Below are 23,137 nucleotides of genomic sequence, written 5' to 3' on the forward strand. Positions count from 1 at the left end.
TTGTATTCAATGGGAAAAATTTTCCAATATTTTATAGGCTATTGATAACAGCAGGGGTTTCACTGGTCCCAAAAAAGTTGTCGCCACTTTTTCGCTGCGTGAAAACTGTCGGTTATTCCAACCTTATTCATAAGAACAATCATTTTAAGAAACCTTACTGCATTAATGTCAGTGACAATATTATCACTTTAAAAAGTATGTTATTACATAAAAAACAATAAGTACCTTCATAAGTCATACCTTCATAAGTCTTAATAATCTTTATTTGTATATAAATAACATTTTTTCAACTTGATAAAAAAACACAGATAACCAAAATAATATAATAATGTTAACATCAATGTATTAAACAGTATGCTGCATAAATGTTTCAAAATTAATTATTTCAACATAGAATCAAACCAATGCACATCATTTGAAAGGGAAAAAGAAATATAAAACATAAGAAAATAAATCATCTCACTTCAAATTGTTAAACAGTTTTATTTGGTCATTTGGACATGATATACATCAGCTTCTGTTGTTAAAACGTTTTCTGTTAGTGGTGAATGATTTCCAGGTTCAATTAAATTAATGTTTTTTACGCCTTTTTCCTGACAGAAAGGCCCAGATAATTGCCACCATCCATTCTAGTTACCTGAAATAACATAAAACATATTTTTACAAACTATCAACAACAAACCAACACATACATGTCCCTATCTTTAAATGTCCGAATTTTAACATATCCGAAATATAGTACATCGAGTGAATGGTATACTTTTTATTTCAGAAATTGTTGGTATCTTAATCAAATTATATCCTTCCCAGAACATTACAATAATGAAACTAGTAAACAGAAATGCTCACAATTACCTGTTGAAACAAGTTTTTATTTGTTTTTGTGGAGAAATTAAATGCTTTTGCCAGCCCCATGGTTTTGATTTAAGAAATAGCGGCCCTTAATAATCATTATAATTATTGATCGTCGTGACAGTTTGTCCCCGTGTTACTTAATTTATTGCTCATTATCATAAAGGGGCCGTTAATCCAATAATAACCACCATAACACTTGACAATAGCAGTAAAAACAACGTTTGTAACACTTACACGCTTCAGTGATTTCACTGCACTGTTGGTCGCTTACATCATCGTAAATCAATATTTACAACTGACAGAGGCTGGCCGCTAATGCTCGGTCGCATGCTTTCGATTCGCAGTATACATTTTCGGATAGGATTTTAATTTTTTGAAATTCGCCACTTTAAAAACATTTGAGCCACTTTTAAAAATTTAGCGCCATTTGGCGCCAATGGCGATCGACAGCGAAACCCCTGTAAAAGTCAAGAAAGGTTAGTCAGCGTTGACAAGAAAACAAACATGTTGTCATGTTAACAGTTCCAGCAAGAGTGAAATGCTAAACATCAAAGTCCCGATGCAATGGAAACTTTTCAACCCTTAAAGAACCCTTCATCAAAATGAGCCGGCATGATTGAATGGCATTGATGAGAATTAATACAGGGATGTATCGAGGACACTTTTCTGGCTTCACAGATCATTGGAAGATCACTTTCATTATGGAATTTATATAATCACTGGGAATTAACTGAAGCCTTTTTTCTCCATAAATAGTCTTGACCTCACTATTTGATAGGATTTACTGTGTGGACATCTACGACAGCATGAGTGCTCTGTTGCTGTATACCATATGACAATTATTTAGTGTTCTGTAGCCATATTGCATGCAACAATTATTAACTATTCTTTAGCAGTATACCAAAATTGTGACAATAAGTTAGTATACTCTAGCCATATACCATGTGACAATTATTTAGTGTTCTGTAGCCTTATACCATGTGACAGTTATTTAGTGTTCTCAAGGCATATACCTTGTGACAAGTATGCAGTGTTCTGTTGCCATATTCCATGTGACATTTAATAAGTGTTCTGTAGCTGTGTAACATGTGACAATTATTTAGTGTTCTGTAGCCGTATAACATGTGACAGTTAGTGTTCTCTAGACGTATACCATGTGACAAGTATGCAGTGTTCTATAGCCATATACCATGTGACAATAATTTAGTGTTCTCTAGCCGTATACCATGTGACAATTATTTAGTGTTATGTAGCTGTATACCATGTGACAATTACTTAGTGGTCTCTAGCTGTATAACCTGACAATTATTTAGTGTTCTGTAGCTGTATACCATGTGACAATTATTTAGTGTTCTGTAGCCATATACCATGTGACAATTATTTAGTGTTATGTTGCCGTTAACCATGTGACAATTAGTTAGTGGTCTCTAGCCGTATATCATGTGACAATTATTTAGTGTTCTGTAGCTGTATACCATGTGACAATTATATAGGTTCTGTAGCTGTATACCATGTGACAATTTTGCAGTGTTATGTAGCCATATATCATGTGACAATTATTTAGTGTTCTGTTGCTGTATACCATGTGACAATTATATAGGTTCTGTAGCTGTATACCATGTGACAATTTTGCAGTGTTCTGTAGCCATATATCATGTGACAATTATTTAGTGTTCTGTAGCTGTATACCATGTGACAATTATATAGGTTCTGTAGCTGTATACCATGTGACAATTTTGCAGTGTTCTGTAGCCATATATCATGTGACAATTATTTAGTGTTCTGTAGCTGTATACCATGTGACAATTATATAGGTTCTGTAGCTGTATACCATGTGACAATTTTGCAGTGTTCTGTAGCCATATATCATGTGACAATTATTTAGTGTTCTGTTGCTGTATACCATGTGACAATTATGCAGTGTTTTGTATCCGTGTATCATGTGACAATTATTTAGTGTTATAAAGGAAGTGACAATTTTGTAGTGTTTTATATTGTCTGAAAGTGCCAATTATTTTAAATAATGCAAATGCATTCCTCTTCTATTTGCAATGGTTCTGAATGTCATTATTTCATTATATTTAACAAACCATATTTCATTTAAAATAAATATTTGGAAATGTGTTTCATTACTTGACTTTCAGGAAATTAACTTAAACAATTCATAAAAGACAAATAACACAAATATATTAATTTACCATCTTTAGTGTTATTGTTATTCAATTGATAATCATGAATAATACTTTGCTTCCAAGTTGCAACAATAATGTCTGTGTCCTTCTATCATGCTTTTCCATGCAAATAATACTTGTAATAATGCTTGCTGTTCTGCATGCAACTTTCACCAGCAATGTTTGAGTATCACAGCAAGGTGATACTGTGCTCATCCAATGTGACTGATTGAAAATCATGGCTCAATAAAATGTTTTCCACATGATTTGTTTATGGATGTCTTGCAATCCTTTTACCATTTGTGTCCCCACTGTGGCTTCAATAAAGGGATATTGGTGATTACTGCATGGGTTGGACATCAAAACCTCTTAAAATAGTCTAGTAAACCATTGAATCGGAAATACATAAGTTTACAAAAATTGATAAATATGGTTTATGGAGTTGGTAATGTTCTGTCTGGACTCAACATTAATTTGACAATAGGTTATAGATCCAAATGGACCAAGACATATTATCATGGGAACTATACAGTCTTTTACATCGTCTTGTATCTAGAGCTGCAACGATTCGATCTGATGCATCAAAAATCAATTCGAAATGCTTGGATTCGATTACGATACCAAACCTACCAAATTCGATTCAATTCTTTAACATATATACATATATATATACATAGATATGTAAAGCGCGCTGTATTCTGCCTATTGATACAGGAAGGTGTAGGTTTTATCTTTACCAGTAATTACGACGCGCGCGATTGGTTGCTTATTACTTTAGTCATCCAATCAATAAGCCCATTATGGTCTACTTTCGGAAAAAGCGTCAAAATGGCTGAACAAGTTGTTGACGACAAATTGAAATTATCAGATGCGCCTAAGAAGCTTAAATCAAAAGTGTGGCAGTATTTTGGGTTTCGGGATGGTAGCCCTATACCGATAAAGCAAAGTGTAAACTGTGCTTCACGGATGTGGCGTACGCTAAGTTCGGCTCAACCACTAATCTAATGCAATATGTCAAACGCAAACATAACGTTGATTTAGCAAGACTAAGACTAAGAGGTCGCACAAGTGCAACTACTCAAGTCGCCAGCCAGAAAAGTAGTTATATTTCTGTTGGAGTTTTGTTAAGTTTATTAGAGAATGTGATTTGTCCTACAGGTAACAGGTGATGCTGTCATGGCACAATGGTAGACATGCTTATAGCCGTTTTGGGTAAAAGTATAATAGTGATAATACTACCATTGAACTGATTCCAATTACGTTCTTCTGATTATTTTTTTATATTATTGTGTAATCAACACAATCTTCTAATCAGAAGTTTTTATATTAAAATTGAGTCCTAATTTGCTATTCTTTCTTATGTGTTTTATTGAAATCATATTTGAACAGAAATGTTAATTTTGAGGCATAAGCATGAATATATGATAAAACTAGGTTTGAAGATGAATCGAATCGAAAAAATCGGTATCGGAGTATCTGAAATCGAAATCGAATCGAATCGAGCTGTTGGTGAATCGTCGCAGCTCTACTTGTATCACATTTTACCCATATGCTTAAAAGAAAAACAATAATTATTCTTATGCGTAAGACAAAGATTTTGTTGATGCTAACTGATAAAATATTGAACATTCTTGGAGGTTCACAATAATATTTGTCAATAGCCTCATTGGGGACAATATTTTGGAAAATTTTAATTTGATTTGAATCTGAATGTCTTGTCAACCTGAATCATCAAATTTGAAGTAAAGCTAAATAGAAGTATATTTTGATAGTAGCGTTAATGCTTACAAATGCTAAATATGTCTAAGTATAAATTGAAAGACATTACTTTTACTTTTTTAGCTCAACTGAGCACGAAGTGTTCAAGTCCACCGATTGCGTTCACCCTATTTGCAGACTGCACAGGCTAATCTGGTAGTGTTCAAGTCTACCGATTGCATGTGTTCACCCTATTTGCAGACTGCACAGGCTAATCTGGTAGTGTTCAAGTCCACCAATTGCGTTCACCCTATTTGCAGACTGCACAAGCTAATCTGGTAAGACACTTTACACATATGCATGAATGCCGGTTTGTCCAAAACAAGGCTTATTTAGTTGTGCAGTGAGTCACTCTGGACATTCCTTGGTGCCCTGCATCATCTTTATCAATAATGAGCTAATAATCACTCACTGTAAGAGACAGTAATACAATCAACAAACCAGAAAATGTAATTTCCAAGTGCTTTTGGGGTCATTTTAAAAGCTTTGTAACTGTGATGAAACTTCTACACATGAGGACAACTTACAATAACTAATGAATTGAGTTTTATTTTGAAACATGATTAACATTTCAATTTCTCAGAAGTTCTGTGACAGTAATGTTATCAACAACTCACTCTTGCAGTGTGTCTTCAAGTGATTATAATTGTATTATCTTAGTTGTATATAAAAAAACAAATATTTATGTACACAAAAGTTCATGAAATTTTTGAGAGGATACGGGGCAACAGTATGTTGTCTAGAAGGCCATTTAATAAAGTGTCCTTCTCAAAATGCATGTTCAGTCTCTTGGGGCCTATATTGAATCAATATCATTAGGGAATTATCAGGGAATTATCTGGTGCTCAGAAACACAAAAGGCTTCCAGCTCTGGCACGCTCTGCTCATTTATGCGAGACAATTGTCGCCCGGTGACACTCGTTCCTGTGATAACATTGATTTGGGGCCTTGGTGACAATGACTGTGATTGGTCACAGGGCAGCCCCCTGTGTAGGAATGTAAACACATTATCAACATCGCCCAGTCTACTTATTCCATGCATGTCATATTCTAAGAAAACGCATGACATGATTTGCATGAAAATGGCCTGCAAATGAAGGTATGGCAATCATGACAATCTCAATAATCTATATAGGGGGAAAGCAGTTTGGGATGTCCTCCACAGGGAACTGTACTGTGGTTCAATATTTGTTCACATTATGTGTCCGCCATTTATCAAGGCATTGGTTCGGATATGACAGGTCCTTGAGAGTAACAAACCTCATTCCTTAATATTTGCCTACTGTCATTATAACCCCATTACCATTGGTAATGGGGGCTATATAGGAGTCACTTTGTCGGTCTGTCTGTCGGTCTGTCGGTCTGTCCCGAAATCTTGTCCGGGCCATTGTCATTTATTGTGAGATTTTAAAATCTTTTGGTAGATTTGTTCACCATAATTAAATGGTGTGTCGTGTGAAAGAATTACATCCATATGTCCAAGGTCAAGGTCACACTTTGAGTTCAAAGGTCAAAAATGGCCATACATGAGCTTGTCCGGGCAATAACTGTATCGTTCATTGTGAGAATTTAAAATCATTTGGCATATTTGTTCACCATCATTGGACGGTGTGTCGAGCGATAGAATTATATCGATATCTCCAAGGTTAAGGTTATACTTTGAGTTCAAAGGTCAAACATGGCCATAAATGAGCTTGTCTGGGCCACAACTATGTCATACGCGACGGTGTGTCGCCCGAAAGAATTACGTTGATATCTCCAAGGTCAAGGTCACACTGAGTTTAAAGGTAAAAAATGTCCATAAATCTGCTTGTACGGGCCATAACTATGTAGTTCATTGTGACATTTTAAAATCATTTGTTTACCATCATTGGACGGTGTGTAGCACGAAAGAATTACCTTGATATCTCCAAGGTCAAGGTCACACTGAGTTTAAAGGTAAAAAATGTCCATAAATCTGCTTGTCCGGGCCATAACTATGTAGTTCATTGTGACATTTTAAAATCATTTGTTTACCATCATTGGACGGTGTGTAGCACGAAAGAATTATGTTGATATCTTCAAGGTCAAGGTCACACTTTGAGTTCAAAGGTCAAAAATGGCCATAAATGATAATGGCATAATAATTCTTAAAAATCGCCATAAATTAGATTCTCTTGTTTTGTGAAGACAGCATGCAAAATAGTCTGTGTCAATGTGGCATGTGGGGGTATACGTCACGTCTGTGACAAAGCTCTAGTTATAACTTATTCAGTGGCCTAGCTTTCAGACCACTTAATTTTTTTTAATTTGTCACATCTTTTCTCAATTATTGGTTTATGTTTTTTAATTCGTGAATAAGTTGTATTAGGGAAGCAATTATTAGATTTTGCTGGAATGAAATACCACTGTATTAAAAAAAGTTGTCAGCCTATATTGTTAAGATGAGTTTTCAAACAAAATACACATTTAATACACATTATATGGAAAAAGGTGAAAACAGTGTATTATGCATGTGATAACTGCTTTTAAATATAAACTGCAAAAATGTGTGACAAACAGTCCTAATATTTACTGACTATACCTTATAATGTTTATAATGTTGATTGGTATCCATATGTAAAATGTCTGTGTGCTCTCTAATATAGCAGAACATGCACAATGTTTCTGGATTTTTGCATGAGCAGTAATTCTAATGGCTTTTGTCAACAATGAATGTCCCACAGCAGTAAGAAGAAATTTCATAATCCAGTGTCCAACACATCCATTGCCCGGAGCCCGGGGGCTACCCAATTTTTTTTTATCAGGCTACTGAAATTTTCCATCTCACGCCCGCCGGGCTTCTAAAAATCTATAAGAGTGGTAGCCCGGTTTATTGAAAGATATGATCCAGAATTCACTGTCCAGGAATTTCTGTTACATCTCAAAGAATCACATTTTACCTTAACTTCCTGCTGTTTGTGCATGTAGTTTCTTATTTCATGGATAAGTGCATTAAACTGGCGAATATCATCACTGGTAAATGTAATTACAGCTTTCCACGATCAGGGGAAAATCCACATAATGTGGTGAAAATGTGGACATTTTTTTAGATTTTTTTTGATAGTGCATAAATCGCGTTTAATGTTGCATCTTTATGCCGAGTTACGTCTTGAACAAAGTAAATAATCAATAAACAGATGGAACCCCTAAAGCATGCTTACAAAATAGAAGAGCCTCTGTAAACCATTTAAAAGAAAAATAGATTTTTAAATTGGTCCTTCGAGACGTAATTTTCGAGTCCAATTTGTTACGTCTTTAGAGATATAAGTTTTACACTTAAGTCTGTGTCTAATCAGTGCTTACAATGGTACGGTGTTGCCTTCAAAATACCTACAATCATCATCAGAATAAATCAATTTGGGGGGGTAACGTTACATTTCCGCTATTTCTAAAAATAAAATCGGGCGACCTTTTGTGTCCAAAATGTTACGTCTCGAAAAATCATTTTTTTTACGATAACGCTGTTTACTTTCACATATCGGTTGCGCAAAGGCGCCGGAAAATAACTGCACACATTATTTGATGACGTAGAACGCATTCAACGAATGTGTGTACACAAAAGCTGACAACATGGCCGAATCTTCGACACGAGTTCGGTAAGTGAAGAGAGTTACGTCTGAAATAACCTAACCTAGCCTTAAACATCCGAGTTTTTTTGTGAAACGACATGCCTTAGGTATCGTTTTATTGTTTTAAAGTAATTCGAATAGAATTATGATTTGACTTTGGTACGAAAATAAAATGCAAATGAATAAAGGACGACAGAACTGCAAGATTCAATGGCGATGTTCAAAATAGACGTCGTGTCCAAGTTACATCTTAGGAATGAAAATGCATTTAGTCGTCTTTGTTGTCTGCTACGACTTATATTTTCCCACATACTTGTGCCTGGATGGAAACAAATTAGAGATTACCCTGTTCCATGTTTTAAATTGTTATGTTTAACCAAATACAGTGTTTGAACAAAAGATGTAACGTGGACTACATTTTCGACATAAAGGATGTAACTTGGACTACAATTAATTGGGAAACCCGTCGTGTCCTAGTTACATGCCATGTCTTATCAGAAGGCAATTTCTGATCATTTAATTGTTGGGAAGAAAATCATCATGACATTTTTAATCCATTCCATCCTGAGTTGTTTCCCTATTTATTTCATACAATAAATTAACTATACACTGTTCTAATTGAGTTTGCTTTCTAAGATGTAACATTGATGCAATGAGTTGTGTCTTTGTTACAGGGACTTTTTTGTTTTGGTGTCAAAATTACATCTTCAATGTGCACAAGTAATAGTTGTATGTGCATCAAAGTGTTATAAGTACTTTAAATGGTTGCAGTGCAGGTAAGTTCATACATTGATCAGCAATGCTTTTTCTTTTATCTGAATTTAACAAACACATGTTTTTCCTGATGTTTGTGCCAAGAGATGTAACTGGACACTAGCAATTGATGTCCATGTTACGTCTGATGCACAAGTAACAGTGTAACAAATAAACATAGACATATTCAGTGTTCATAAGTTTTATGTATGTATAAGTATGTGTTTTACGACAGGGAGCTCGAACAGTCTCTGTGTAAGCAGACCAAGAAGTCGGCCATTGACCAAACCGAGCAGCCATCCAGTGACCAGACTGCCAATGACCCGACCAAGCAGCCAGCCAGTGACCAGACAGAGCACATAGCCAGTGACCAGATGACTTCATTCAGGTACATCATTTTAATACTATTCTAATTAAGAAAATAGAATAGTGTTGTGACGAGTGATGGGGTTTACGTCGCTTTTTAACAGCTTCGGTCATATCATGGCGGTCAGTGCATCTACCATGCTTTCCTGGCTTTCTCACACCAGTACTTACACCACTTCTTTCCATATCGCTGACTTCATACTCACATAATCTAAGAATTGTAGGTGAGTGACATATTTTCATTGCCGGAAAGAAGTTCGACCCGACCGGATCTCGAACCGGATACTCAATAGTTAGTTTCACCAAAGCTACAATATTTAAGTTATGTTATTTAGGTTATGGTAGATATCATCTCGGGCTCTGACAGTGTGGGTTAGAGTCCAAGTCGGGGTAAGAACTTCTGTGTGGGATGCTTTCCACTTACCTGTGTTTGTGGTTCTACCATACATACACATTGGTTTAAAACATAAACATTCAAAAAGGTATTAGGTATGTATTTATAAGTATGTGTTATACCATAGGGAGCTTGAGCAGTCTCTGTGGAATTGGACTGAGCAGTCATCCAGCAACCAGTCAGAGCAGTCAGTCAGAAACCAGACAGAGCATTCTGATAGTGACCAACTCGAGCAGTTGGCGAGCAAGCAGACCAAGCAGTCAGCCAGTAACTATGTCGAGATGTTACCCAGTGATGAAACTGTAAAGAAGTTCAATGATGTGACCAGACAACCACCAAGCTCCAATACTGAACAGATAATCAGGTACATTTATATACTAGATTTATTATGCTTTAAGAAGTTTATTTTAATCTGATATATTTTTTCCCAGTTTTTAAATTCAAGACAACTTGCAGGTCTCTCTCTCTCTCTTCCCCTAATTTAAGCATTGTAGTAAGCAGTTACTATACACTCAATATTGGAATACCCTTACCCAGGAAATGTATGTTCATGTATAAATGATCACTGTGATACATGTAGAAACTAATGAGTGTTTGAAAAGGTACTTGTCTTAATAAAAAATAATAGACTAAGGTGATAGATATAAATATTGTATTAAATCATTACCATAGGATTTGTGCTGGAGATTACATATTGATCAAACATGGTAGAAGTTTTCTTCCTGGTGTAGTGAGTAATCATTTTGTTGGGGTTAATCGTTAGTCCAGTTTATTGTTTCTGTTCCATTGTTTTCAAGTACTTCAACCCTTTGCAGTATAAAATGAAATTGAAAATGCCATGTGTGGATAGCATGAATCAGCCGGCTGATCTTGTTTCATGCTATTCACTACTAATCTTTATACTGGTATAATCTATATAGTGGTATGCAAAACAAAATTTGTTATGTCTATGAAATGTGTACCATTGGAACTGTTTTTTTTAAATTGAGTAGTAACATAAAAGATGGGTATATGCTGCAAAGGGTTAATGTCATTCACAGTTATTTTTAAGAATTCATTTTCTTTCTAGTTTGAAACTATATTGAACTGTCTTTGAAATTTGAAATCAATGTCTGGCAAACTTTTAATATGTTTGTATACATGTATATATTTAATAAATTTATAATTTGATTTTTGGAGATAATTCAGAATTTCAAATAAAGGTGTTTTTTTAATGAGACAATTTCTTGTTCCAAACCATAAACGACACTTAAGTACTGAAGTGAGCATTTAATAGGAAGCAGCTAAACATGCCATTGAATCAAGCAAGCATTTGTTTTAAAGCTAGAAACACCTTACTTGTTATAAGTAACAATAGTATAGAAGCTTTTGTTTTACTATATAAGCAGCAACTTTAACTCAATAGTTAACAACTAAACATGTATTACATTTTAGGTGGATGAATGGCCGTGGGTCATATTCTTCAAGAAATATAAAGATAATGCATGGGTTATGAATGAAATAAGGCATACCATCCTTGAATCAGATATCCAGAGAAAGTTGGAACCACCTAAAGTGTCCAAGCTAGGTCGTCGGCTACTTTACAGATTTGAAAGTAAGTTGAAGTATTTAATGTTACATTAAGTATGCATCAACTGTGACATGTACATTGTAAATGTACTGTGGCCTAATGGTTAAGGTGTCCGCCTTGGGACCGGGAGGTTGAAGGTTCGAGCCCAAGAGGGAGCGTTTGTCCAGGAAATGTTTCTTTTGGGACTTATTATAAAATGGCCAGTTCCTGAGCCGCGAGCTAGTTAAATTAATGGTTAGTGACTGAAATCCGTCTGGCATCTTGCCTAGTGATAGAAGTTGGGAGGTACTTGGTATAATCAGTTGGAAGTGTCTCATAAGCCAGACTGACTTACCCTTTTAATAGGGGTGACACTATAATAAACAAAACCTTTACCTACATACATTTGTTTTCTCAGATTTTGAAGCATTTCCCCCGTCTTTGACTTTATTTTGACTTCTTGTTTTGAATTTTAAAAATATGTAACTCATCCTATATTTCCAGGTTACAAGGAAGACAAGTGAAGCAGAGAGAGAGGGAGAAATACCATGTTTGCAGTTTAGAGTTTGCTGTTGTTTTAGTCTGTGAAAATCTCAGAATAAATAATATGTTAATTACTATCTGTCTCCTTAAAAGCTATTATTTTTTTATTACCCTCAAGTTAAAATCCGTTTATCTGATTGGTCAATATGCACTGAATATAGTTTAATATTCCTTGTCATTCATATATTGATATAAAATCAGATTTGTGGTTTAATTTTTGAAGGTGTTTAGCCCCTTTTAAGTTCTGTAATGTGCTTAGTTTTTTATTTTGAAAAGTGAACCAATTAACTAACCAATTAGCTAACCAATTAGTTAACATTGTTTAATGCAGGTTGGAATTAATGCTGAAATATAGGAGCTTTCAGCATTTCTTTCAATCAGCATTAAACTACATACATGAAAAGGTGAAAATAGGATAAACTTCGGTTATCTCTTCGCAATTTGTCTGATTTCTTTGACATCGAGATAACGAGAGTCATTTTGTCGTCCAATGTTAGTCTCTGATTTCTAAAAACATGTCAGAATTGTCATTTATAATCAAGAATTATGAACTACTATCGTTTTAAATGTTTCTAAGTAACTAGTCTTTCATTTGGAATCAAAGAAAGGAAAAACTTTTGATTATTTTAATGTTTTTTATTGAATAAATGTTCAATTTTTGTGTCCAGTTACATCTTCGATTAAAATTGCACATATTTTAATGTCATGGCACTTTGGAGTGGAAAATCTATGCTAGGAACATGAAGTTGTTGGTAATTCAAGAAAGGAATGAATCTCATTAGAACTGTTCATCTATTTCCAAAATTAAAGGCATAAAATTCCATCGAGTCCATGTTACATCTCCAAATTCAGGGAAAACAAAACATCATAATATAAGGGTACACATCTTAAATATGAATTTGACAATTTCACAGTACAACCGTCTTATTTCAATACAAATATTCACATCATTTTATTTTAAGTATCATGTTGTGAAAATCCTGGACACCAAACATTTTGAGATGTAACAGAAATTCCTGGACAACGAATTCTGGATCATATACATAGAATAAACATGTTGACCTTGTGTTTGTACACTGTGTATTGATTATAATCTGATAACAAAGTGCTATCAATTATCTTATCAGTCACCCATTACTTGCGGTAATGTCGATTGTAAACAGTAACAGCGTATTTTAATCATTCAATCAGCATCAAAATTTGTTGTCTGCTAATAATATTATTAGAGCTGATTGGATAGTTTGCGCACGTGATGAAACGTCATTTTGCAATTTGGAATTCTTTGTTAACCGCAACAATGAGTTTGACAACGTTTTTGATTTCGTTAATAATCCAAGGACACAGAAAATTAAAAAATTCAAAACAACGGATTCTTCAAAACAGTCACAACACAGAAAATGAATAGTAATTACACTGGTGTGAAGGAGGTTAACACCTGCTAATTAGTTTGCATTGTCAATTAATGATAAGAGGGACTGCCAACCACGAATGACGAAAAAAGAAAAGTTTTAGAATACCGTATTTTTTTACAATTATTAGTTTAAATTGATTAAAGTATCACAACTGGTATATTACATTACTTGAAAAACAGTTCATATTTTCAGTATATTTGGTAATAAAAACTCGCAATGTGAAGTAAATCGGGGAAATAGGTGACATAACGATATACACACTATAAATAACGCAAGTATATTGATCATTTTATATATAAAATATATACAATTCACTACGCATGTACAATTTGCATTCCTGGGTTTACTATGTGACGATGATGATCAAACTACTTGCGTTTTTTTATAGTAAACTAGTAGCTAACCACCTGTACCCAGTAAAATTTATTACCGAATGTACTGAAAATATGAAAACTTAACAACTGTTTTCAAGTAATGTAATATACCAGTCGTGATATTTTAATGAATAAAAACTAATTATTGTAAAAAATACGGTATTTTAGAATTTTTCTTTTTTCGTCATTAGTGTTTGACGGTCCCTTTAAAGGAGCAACTGTTAATAATTAAGTTAAGTTTGATTTAAATTGAGACAAACAGTGCTTTAATTATTTGATCGAGTGGTATATAAGATGCACCAATTTTGTATTTTTTATTATAATGTATTTAATTAGTTTTGAAGGTGAAATGCGATATGTGACTGGATTAATATTAAGTGATTGGATTTATTAGCTATTTAATTTCGATCAATGTGCACATGTGTTTAAATATATAAACTCTAGGATACTTGTGTAAATGAATTACAATTGGATGGACTCTCTCAGTGGACCTGGGACACGCCATCTCGCAGGCCACAAGATATTGTCAGCTACTGACTAGAAATGCTATTGACTGTGTACAATAACTATAACTGTGTACTGAGCTGTGTACAATAACTATAACTGTGTACTGAGTGCAGTATAATAAGACTATTTGATATTGGACTCGTCTAAATGAAATCATTGTGTCACGGTGTTATACTGTTTCTAAGTGATTTGTTATGTCTACTACATGTCACATCAGATTAATTGTTGTATTATGTGTATGTAAATGAATAAATAAAATAAAGATGAAAACTTGCCTCTAACCATTTTGTAGGTAAATTTTATGGGCTACCAAATATTTTTATTGGTAGTCCAGTGGGCTTTCTGAAAAATAAGAAATTTTTCGGACACTGCATAATCACTTGTCAAATGCATTGTTTGTCACCTCCAGGGAAAAATAAGAGCAGGGTATAACTGCAATAATGGTGGATATAGGATGTGATTTGTTTCTAACAAGGTGAACTCTTGAGATGCAAAATAGCTGTGAACTGAGTAGTGAGTGAGCAATGTTTTCCTAAAAAAGGGTTTTGCACAGATTTGGTAATTCTTCATTGGTGTATTGCTCTGAGAAAACTGGGCCTCATGTATGTGCATTAAGTGTTGTCCCAGATATGCATGTGCATTAAGTGTTGGCCCAGATATGTATGTGCATTAAGTGTTGGCCCAGATATGCATGTGCATAAAGTGTTGTCCCAGATATGCATGTGCATAAAGTGTTGGCCCAGATATGTATGTGCATTAAGTGTTGTCCCAGATATGTATGTGCATAAAGTGTTGTCCCAGATATGCATGTGCATTAAGTGTTGTCCCAGTTATGCATGTGCATTAAGTGTTGGCCCAGATATGCATGTGCATTAAGTGTTGTCCCAGATATGTATGTGCATTAAGTGTTGTCCCAGATATGTATGTGCATTAAGTGTTGGCCCAGTTATGTATGTGCATTAAGTGTTGGCCCAGATATGTATGTGCATTAAGTGTTGGCCCAGATATGCATGTGCATTAAGTGTTGGCCCAGATATGCATGTGCATTAAGTGTTGTCCCAGATATGCATGTGCATTAAGTGTTGTCCCAGATATGTATGTGCATAAAGTGTTGGCCCAGATATGTATGTGCATAAAGTGTTGTCCCAGATATGTATGTGCATAAAGTGTTGGCCCAGATATGTATGTGCATAAAGTGTTGGCCCAGATATGCATGTGCATTAAGTGTTTTCCCAGATATGTATGTGCATTAAGTGTTGTCCCAGATATGTATGTGCATAAAGTGTTGGCCCAGATATGTATGTGCATTAAGTGTTGGCCCAGATATGCATGTGCATTAAGTGTTGTCCCAGATATGCATGTGCATTAAGTGTTGGCCCAGATATGTATGTGCATAAAGTGTTGTCCCAGATATGTATGTGCATAAAGTGTTGGCCCAGATATGTATGTGCATAAAGTATTGGCCCAGATATGCATGTGCATTAAGTGTTTTCCCAGATATGTATGTGCATTAAGTGTTGTCCCAGATATGTATGTGCATTAAGTGTTGTCCCAGATATGTATGTGCATTAAGTGTTGTCCCAGATATGTATGTGCATAAAGTGTTGGCCCAGATATGTATGTGCATTAAGTGTTGTCCCAGATATGTATGTGCATTAAGTGTTGTCCCAGATATGCATGTGCATTAAGTGTTGGCCCAGATATGTATGTGCATTAAGTGTTGGCCCAGATATGTATGTGCATTAAGTGTTGTCCCAGATATGTATGTGCATTAAGTGTTGTCCCAGATATGTATGTGCATTAAGTGTTGGCCCAGATATGTATGTGCATAAAGTGTTGGCCCAGATATGTATGTGCATTAAGTGTTGTCCCAGATATGTATGTGCATTAAGTGTTGTCCCAGATATGCATGTGCATTAAGTGTTGGCCCAGATATGTATGTGCATTAAGTGTTGTCCCAGATATGCATGTGCATTAAGTGTTGTCCCAGATATGCATGTGCATTAAGTGTTGTCCCAGATATGTATGTGCATTAAGTGTTGTCCCAGATATGTATGTACATTAAGTGTTGGCCCAGATATGTATGTGCATTAAGTGTTGGCCCAGATATGCATGTGCATAAAGTGTTGGCCCAGATATGCATGTGCATAAAGTGTTGGCCCAGATATGTATGTGCATTTAGTGTTGGCCCAGTTATGTATGTGCATTAAGTGTTGGCCCAGTTATGTATGTGCATTAAGTGTTGGCCCAGATATGTATGTGCATTAAGTGTTGGCCCAGATATGCATGTGCAATTGGCTCAGTGAGATTGCAAATGTGTGTATCTCAAGTTCAAAGGTCAAGGTCTCAATAAGGGGTAAAAGGTCAAACTTGGACAGTGAGTGTTGGGACTGTAACTTAACCATTTATCTTGCAATGTGTATACCACTTGCCACAGATGTTCACTATTTGGGAACAGTATATTGCTCAAAGGTAAAGGTCATACGTATAGGTTCAGGATCCACTTTGGGTCCTTTATAGCTGGTTTGGACTGTACCATTCATTATGCATTTTTAAAGTGATATAGCTTTTGCAGACTGTAACTTCTTTATAAAATGGCAATGGGAAATTATGCCTCCCTCTGTAATTTCAATATATCATGTTTGCATAAAACAATGCAGTTATGCTTCTTTGAACTTTAAAAAAAAAATGATCTTTTTACTTGCTGACAATGGTTGCATGTTTTGTTTTCTCATGTAACGTAATTGCGGAAGACATTGTGACAGAATGTCTGGTTGCCATGTTTACGCAAAAGTGGAGTAATTACATACAGGAAGGGCACTTCAAAACTGAGATCACAATTAATACGACCGCCTGCAGGGTGTAGAATGCCTTGTTGCTGATCAATAATAACAATTGCAGTGACTGCAGCATGATCATGTCACACTCACACACACACACGATTCAAGTTCATCTTGGATAAGGCAGAGCTTGACTTGGATGCTGCATGGATAAAAGCATTAAAATAATATAAGCAGGAAAACCGGGCTTAATGCATGGGCATAAAGTCTTGTCCTTGATTAGCCAGTGCAAACCACACAGGCTAATCTGGGACCACACTTTTATCTAGACTGGATTTTGTTTACAAGAAACTTCATTTTATCAAAAAATTCCATTAAAGTGGAAAGTTTCTTCACTGATAAGCCTGTGAAGACTGCACAGGCTAATCTGGTACAATACTTTATGAACATGCATTAAACCCCATTTTACGCAGAGTAAGGCTGATATTGACATTAAGAATTGGTATAATTAATTTAGATGTGTCTATATATTGATAGCATTTCATATTCCCATGAAATAGAACATTAAAGTTATTGAAACTCAATCCATGCATTATGTTGTTTAACCCTTTGCATGCTAGGAAATTTGTCATCTGCTAAAATGTTGTCTGCTAAGTTTCTAAAATTAGCATTTTCTTCATTTTTTTTCCAAAGAATACTATCAGAAAAGCAAACAGTTTGGATCCTGATGAGACGCCACGTTCTGTGGCGTCTCATCTGGATCCAAACTGTTTGCACAGGCCTTCAAAATTCGGTTCAGGCACTGAAAGGGTAAATTGAAAATCCATTGTTAAACTGGGTAACTCATTCATGGCCTGCCTATTTTTCTTTGTATAATTAAAATGTTACATTGTTTATCTTTTCTCAATAAAATGTAATATATAGGAAATATTTCTTCTCTGATTGTTTTCCTTTCAAACTGTATAAAGACTTTAGAAGAAGGACCTGAAATTAACATCCAGTAATTTCAATTTTCTTTTGACAGGAAACTTTCAAAACGTAACTTGACATGAATGCTAAATGCATCAGTGTGAACAGTTGACGTTAAATGGAAAATATTTACTTGAATGATGCTTGCTAATGTTATTTTATCAAAATGGTTAATCAACTATTCCTGTCAGTCGGAAGTTAAATGAGATTAGGAGATGAAGTCGTCTTTCAAATTATGAAGTTGACTTTCAAATTGCGCGAATTGGAAGGGAAATGACATGGAAATCATGTGAAAACTCTTCACAACTTTATTTAGAAAAATAAATTTGGACGGCATTCATTTGGATAGGTCTTGATTCCAGTAGACAGGAAAACATACAAGTTGGGATTATGAGGAATTCCGTTAAAACTATTTTAATGTGCTAAAATTATTGAACACTTTTTCCATGTCATTATTGTGTTTAAACTGGTCATGTTAGAAGGTAGTTTAAAGGAAACTTAAGGGTACTTTGCCTTCTGAAAAGCAACTAGCAGTATATGAGTAGACAATATCAATTATTTGTTGGAGATTGTTAGTTTGACCCTCTTTCAAGTAAGAACACATATTATCCCTCCCAACAGTTATCTTCTTACTGGTTGTACCCAGAACTAGCAGTATATGAGTAGACAATATCAATTATTTGTTGGAGATTGTTAGTTTGACCCTCTTTCAAGTAAGAACACATATTATCCCTCCCAACAGTTATCTTCTTACTGGTTGTACCCAGGATTAATGCACCAATAATCCTCAGTCAATTAAGCTTCATAATTATTAAGTTTAAACTAAATCATGGCATTTGAACATGGCTACTGGCACTTCAGTCAGATCATTGCAATGTAGTTCATGAAACTATTTTTCTCTTTTTATATCTTATTTTTATTTCATGTTTAATGCATCATTATTCTTGTCGTTATATTGTGAGGACTACATTACAACATTTTGGCGGAGGTAATAATTCTTATGAATTTAAGTGTATAGAAATTACAAGTCTGGTATTTTCTTCTAAAATATCTACAAGTACAAACCAAATGGAATGTAACTGGCAGCCACATTTAGACTTTGTAATGGTCCACAGTCCAAATGTGTTGTCTTTCCAAGATCCGTGTCACATTCCTTGCAAAGTATAATAGATTGAAAGTCATTAGTATCCACAAGAAGGAGATTCTCTTAATAAACCAGTCTCTCTTGTTGACATGTTGACAGAGCCAGGACCATCTTGGGCAATAGAAGCCTGTAAACAGTGATCTGAGTCCAGGTTTTATGGTGTCTGGCAATGAAACTGTGAAGTCATCCTGTTTCATGTGTCTAGGGTAAATGTCCCAATGTTTTTTTGCTGGGTTTTACAGTCCTCATTTAGAAGTTTTCCAGTCCTCATTTAGAGGAATCAGAGAGCTTTCAGGAAGCACTTTGCTTGAAGAGTTAGAAAACTGTCAGTTGTGGCCTCTTCAGTTGGCATTCACAGCTAGCTTGAAGCACCTTGATAAGTTTGTGTTCTCTTAGATTTTCATTTAGGTTTAGTTGGTCAGACATAAAAAGTGTACTGTCTATAAATAGATAATAGGTACAAATTATCATACAATTTATAACTATTTATCCTCTCCTTTCACACAGACTTTATATGTTTGAACTTTACAACAGAAGTTTGAGCTTGGTTCTGGGAAAAGTGTCGTCCCAGATTAGCCTGAGCAGTCCTCACAGGCTAACCAGGGATTACACTTTGGGCTTTTATTGACATTTTCATTTAACCCTTTGCATGCTGGGTAATTTGTCTTCTGCTAAAATGTCGTCTGCTGAATTTCTAAAATTAGCATTTTCTTCAATTTTTTTCAAAGAATACTATCAGAAAAGCAAACAGTTTGGATCCTGATGAGACGCCACGTTCTGTGGCGTCTCATCTGGATCCAAACTGTTTGCAAAGGCCTTTAAAATTCGGCGCCAGCGCTTTAAGGGTTAAAGGAAGTCTCTTCTAAAAGAATATCCCGTCTAGGTGGTTAGTGTAGTCCCTGATAAGCTTGTGCGGACTTCACAGGCTAATCTGAGATGACACTTTATGCACATGCCTTTAGCCCAGTTGTATCATTACGAGGCTCATTAGTAGAGCAAGAAGAATATGGTTCCATAATCAGATCAACTGAAATGCTGTTTAATTGTGCCACCTGAATTTCAAGGGACATAAACTGTAAGGCTATATATTGGGCCTCAACAGCATATACAGCTGCTTCTGTTCAGTTTATGTTGACACCAACCTCAGAAATATTGAGGGTGATTTCAGCAAATATATGGTTCTGGCATGTTGGTGGGTTTGAAGGTCGCCAAAACAAAGCCGCACACAATAACAAAATTATACACCCAGAACAACAAAAAGGGTGACAAATGTTGTAATTGCAGTATCAGGGCCCCTTTTCAGTCATCCTGTCATGTATATTTTTGGTCTTTCATGTTGATGGTTTTGAATGTCAGGTCACCAACATGACAACATGCTAGAACAAAAAAGTATCGGTTTCTCTGCAACTACAAAGAGGGCAAAAATGTAATAATTGTCATAATGGTCTTTTCTGTTGTTATGGAAGCTATACTTGTTGTTCTTTCATGTTAGTTGTTGACCTTCATCAAAACCACCAGGACTATCAGAAATCAGCCATTTTGGTTTGAAATGGTGTGTAAGCTTCATAAGACAAGAAATGTCAATAGGCAGAAAAAGGGGAATGTAAATGTCCATTTGCAGCATATTTGTAATTGTGTCATACTTGAGTTGTGCCCCTTCAGGTAATGGTATAGTACCTGCCATGTAATAAGCAGTACAGTATGAATTCATTTTAATAGCTTAATTACGTTACCTGATATCATATGCTATTTACTCCGATAGGATCCTAATTTATCCGGAATTTTTCGTCCGAGGAATCCCACACTTTTTGAGAAACCCGTCAGGTAGGTCAGAGCGGTCACATTAGTGCCGTGTAGCCGCACAACCGAAACGGGACATTACCCAGAATTCACTCTTATTCCAGATGGCGATATAAAAAGGCTGACATTTTGTTATAAACTTAATTGTTGCTTCTGTTTCGCTGGATTCTTTAACAGAATAGAGAAGTTTTTGTATTGCGTTAAAACATTCTCCGTATATATATCCGTGTATTTCTGTGTCGTTTTGTGTATTTTTTTGTTTGTTCAAGGCAAAGTATGCCTCAAACACATGGCTCATGTGGACACACAAAGGCAGCATGGGACAACCATGGTAGCTGCCTGTCGTGTGCAGGATGTACCCAGGATAACTGCTGCCCTTTCTGTGAGCATTGGTCTGCAGATACCGGGGCCATTAAGCGTCGACCCTTCAAGAATCGTGGACGCAACAAGAATAGTTCAGATCAAAGTAGGGAAAGTTCCGTGTGTCTGGACTTTTCACCACACGATCTTGACCATACTACACCAGTAGCTGCCAGGCATCGGTCCCTACCCCGTGACGACACTGGACAAAATTTGCCCGGTCCGTTCATCGGGAATGACCAGTTGAATGACTCGGCATCAGATCAACGTAGGAAAAGTCCCGTGTGTCGGGACTTTTCACCACACGATCTTGACCATATGCCACCAGTAGCTGCCAGGCATCGGTCCCTACCCCGTGACGACACCGGACAAAATTTGCCCGGTCCGTTCATCGGGAATGACCAGTTGACCGGTCCGGAGACTTCACCGGTCACTGGTCAACATTGACCGGTCCGGTCACCGGTCATGCTATGACCGGTCACTGGTCACCGGTCAACCGGTCCGGTCACCGGTCATGCTATGACCGGTCCGGTCACCGGTCAACCGGTCACCGGTCATTGACCGGTCCGGTCACCGGTCATGCTGTGACCGGTCCGGTCACGGGTCATGCTGTGACCGGTCTGGTCACCGGTCAACCGGTCACCTGTCACCGGTCATTGACCGGTTCGGTCACCAGTCATGTAATGACCGATCCGGTCACCGGGTTTCGGTCTGTGCCACAGACCGGTCCGGTCACCGTAGATGTTGACACTACCTTGTCAGTACTCCACAAAGGTAGACGCAGCCGCGTTTCTACTGTGAGTCACAGACGTAAACCTGTAGTGTCTGATGTTTCCGACTACTCCTCCACCTCGGGCTCGTCGTCATATGACTCATCGTCTACTTCAAATAGCCCTCATCATTACCGGAGGGGACGTCGTTCACGCTCACAGAGTGTTTCTCGGCATAGATTGCCTCGTAAAGAGAGATCACGCCAGCGCTAGGGGAGACGTTCGATCAGGAAACATCATTCCCAGCGCCGCCGAACAAGGTCTCGGCGTCGCAGGGATAAGGGACATAGACCTTCCTCTATTAGGCGCTCTCGGACTCCTAGGTCCCCTAGTCGATCCTTCTCTGAGGAATCTATTGACACCCTTCCACATGTGTTGGCCTCTATGTTGGCCTCAACACACACTTCAGCCGTTCCTACAACCACTGAGCATAACTTGTATTCAAACACTAGTTTGCATACATATCAGGCTCAAGGTACAGGGGTTAATCTAACCACTTCGGCTGCGTTTTCAGCCCCACGGGTCTCTTCCACATTGCATAGAAGTATACCCCGGGCTGCCGCTACACCATCAAATCCCAATACTTTGTGGATCCAACAGTCGCCGGGAATCTTTGTCCCTTTTTCGACTGATCCTTTACCAGCGACCTCTGGTATTCAAAGTGAGTCTGCTGACTTGATCTCTGAGAGACCTAACTCACCAGCTATATCTTTGATGGTGCCGGAAAACGATTCTCTCATGATAGAAGCGAATGAATCTATTATTCCTTCTCCTATATCCACCGGTTTCAATCAATCCAATGCTCCCGCAGATGGTTCGATTGAGGCGGGTTCGGAGTCTAATGAGGCTGAACTTTATTATTTGGCCTCCATCAATCAGGTATACAAACTTATGTTCAATACCTTAGATGAGGACTTCTGCCCCCACCCTTCCTTGTCTCTCACAGGATCTGCAGTTACCGTTACAGAACAGGTAGCACGCAGACGAGAGCCTGGCAGGATAAGTAAGGCTACTTCCCGAGTGGATCTACGCCTTCCTATTG

General features: G+C 36.7%; 2 protein-coding genes across 10 annotated transcripts in view; both read left to right on the forward strand.

Moving 5' to 3' along the window:
- Nucleotides 1–23,137, forward strand: part of LOC127859293 (irregular chiasm C-roughest protein-like) — a 305,644-nt gene that overhangs the window by 107,420 nt on the left and 175,087 nt on the right. For 5 of the 9 annotated variants that reach the window (XM_052396541.1, XM_052396544.1, XM_052396545.1 and 2 more), the window contains one exon: nucleotides 4,869–5,062. The exons of 2 other annotated variants lie outside the window; for them this stretch is intronic. The gene's annotated coding sequence lies outside the window, so the exon portion shown is untranslated. The remainder of the gene's footprint in view (nucleotides 1–4,868; nucleotides 5,063–23,137) is intronic. 2 more of the 9 variants (XM_052396542.1, XM_052396546.1) reach the window with 1 other exon arrangement.
- Nucleotides 9,136–12,054, forward strand: LOC127860905 (uncharacterized). The gene is made up of 6 exons (XM_052399213.1): nucleotides 9,136–9,150; nucleotides 9,346–9,515; nucleotides 10,015–10,251; nucleotides 10,560–10,617; nucleotides 11,322–11,481; nucleotides 11,941–12,054. Exons 1-6 carry the CDS (start codon nucleotides 9,136–9,138, stop codon nucleotides 11,958–11,960), a joined length of 660 nt encoding a protein of 219 aa, XP_052255173.1. The 3' UTR covers nucleotides 11,961–12,054.

This window comes from Dreissena polymorpha, chromosome 15 (assembly GCF_020536995.1).
Source record: "Dreissena polymorpha isolate Duluth1 chromosome 15, UMN_Dpol_1.0, whole genome shotgun sequence".
NCBI lineage: Eukaryota > Metazoa > Mollusca > Bivalvia > Myida > Dreissenidae > Dreissena > Dreissena polymorpha.

Excerpts from the sequence above, each read along its gene's own strand:
- LOC127860905 (XM_052399213.1), top strand. Across the intron at positions 9,516-10,014 it reads GACCAGATGACTTCATTCAG|GGAGCTTGAGCAGTCTCTGT; the intron begins GTACATCATTTT and ends GTTATACCATAG. Across the intron at positions 10,252-10,559 it reads AATACTGAACAGATAATCAG|GATTTGTGCTGGAGATTACA; the intron begins GTACATTTATAT and ends TCATTACCATAG.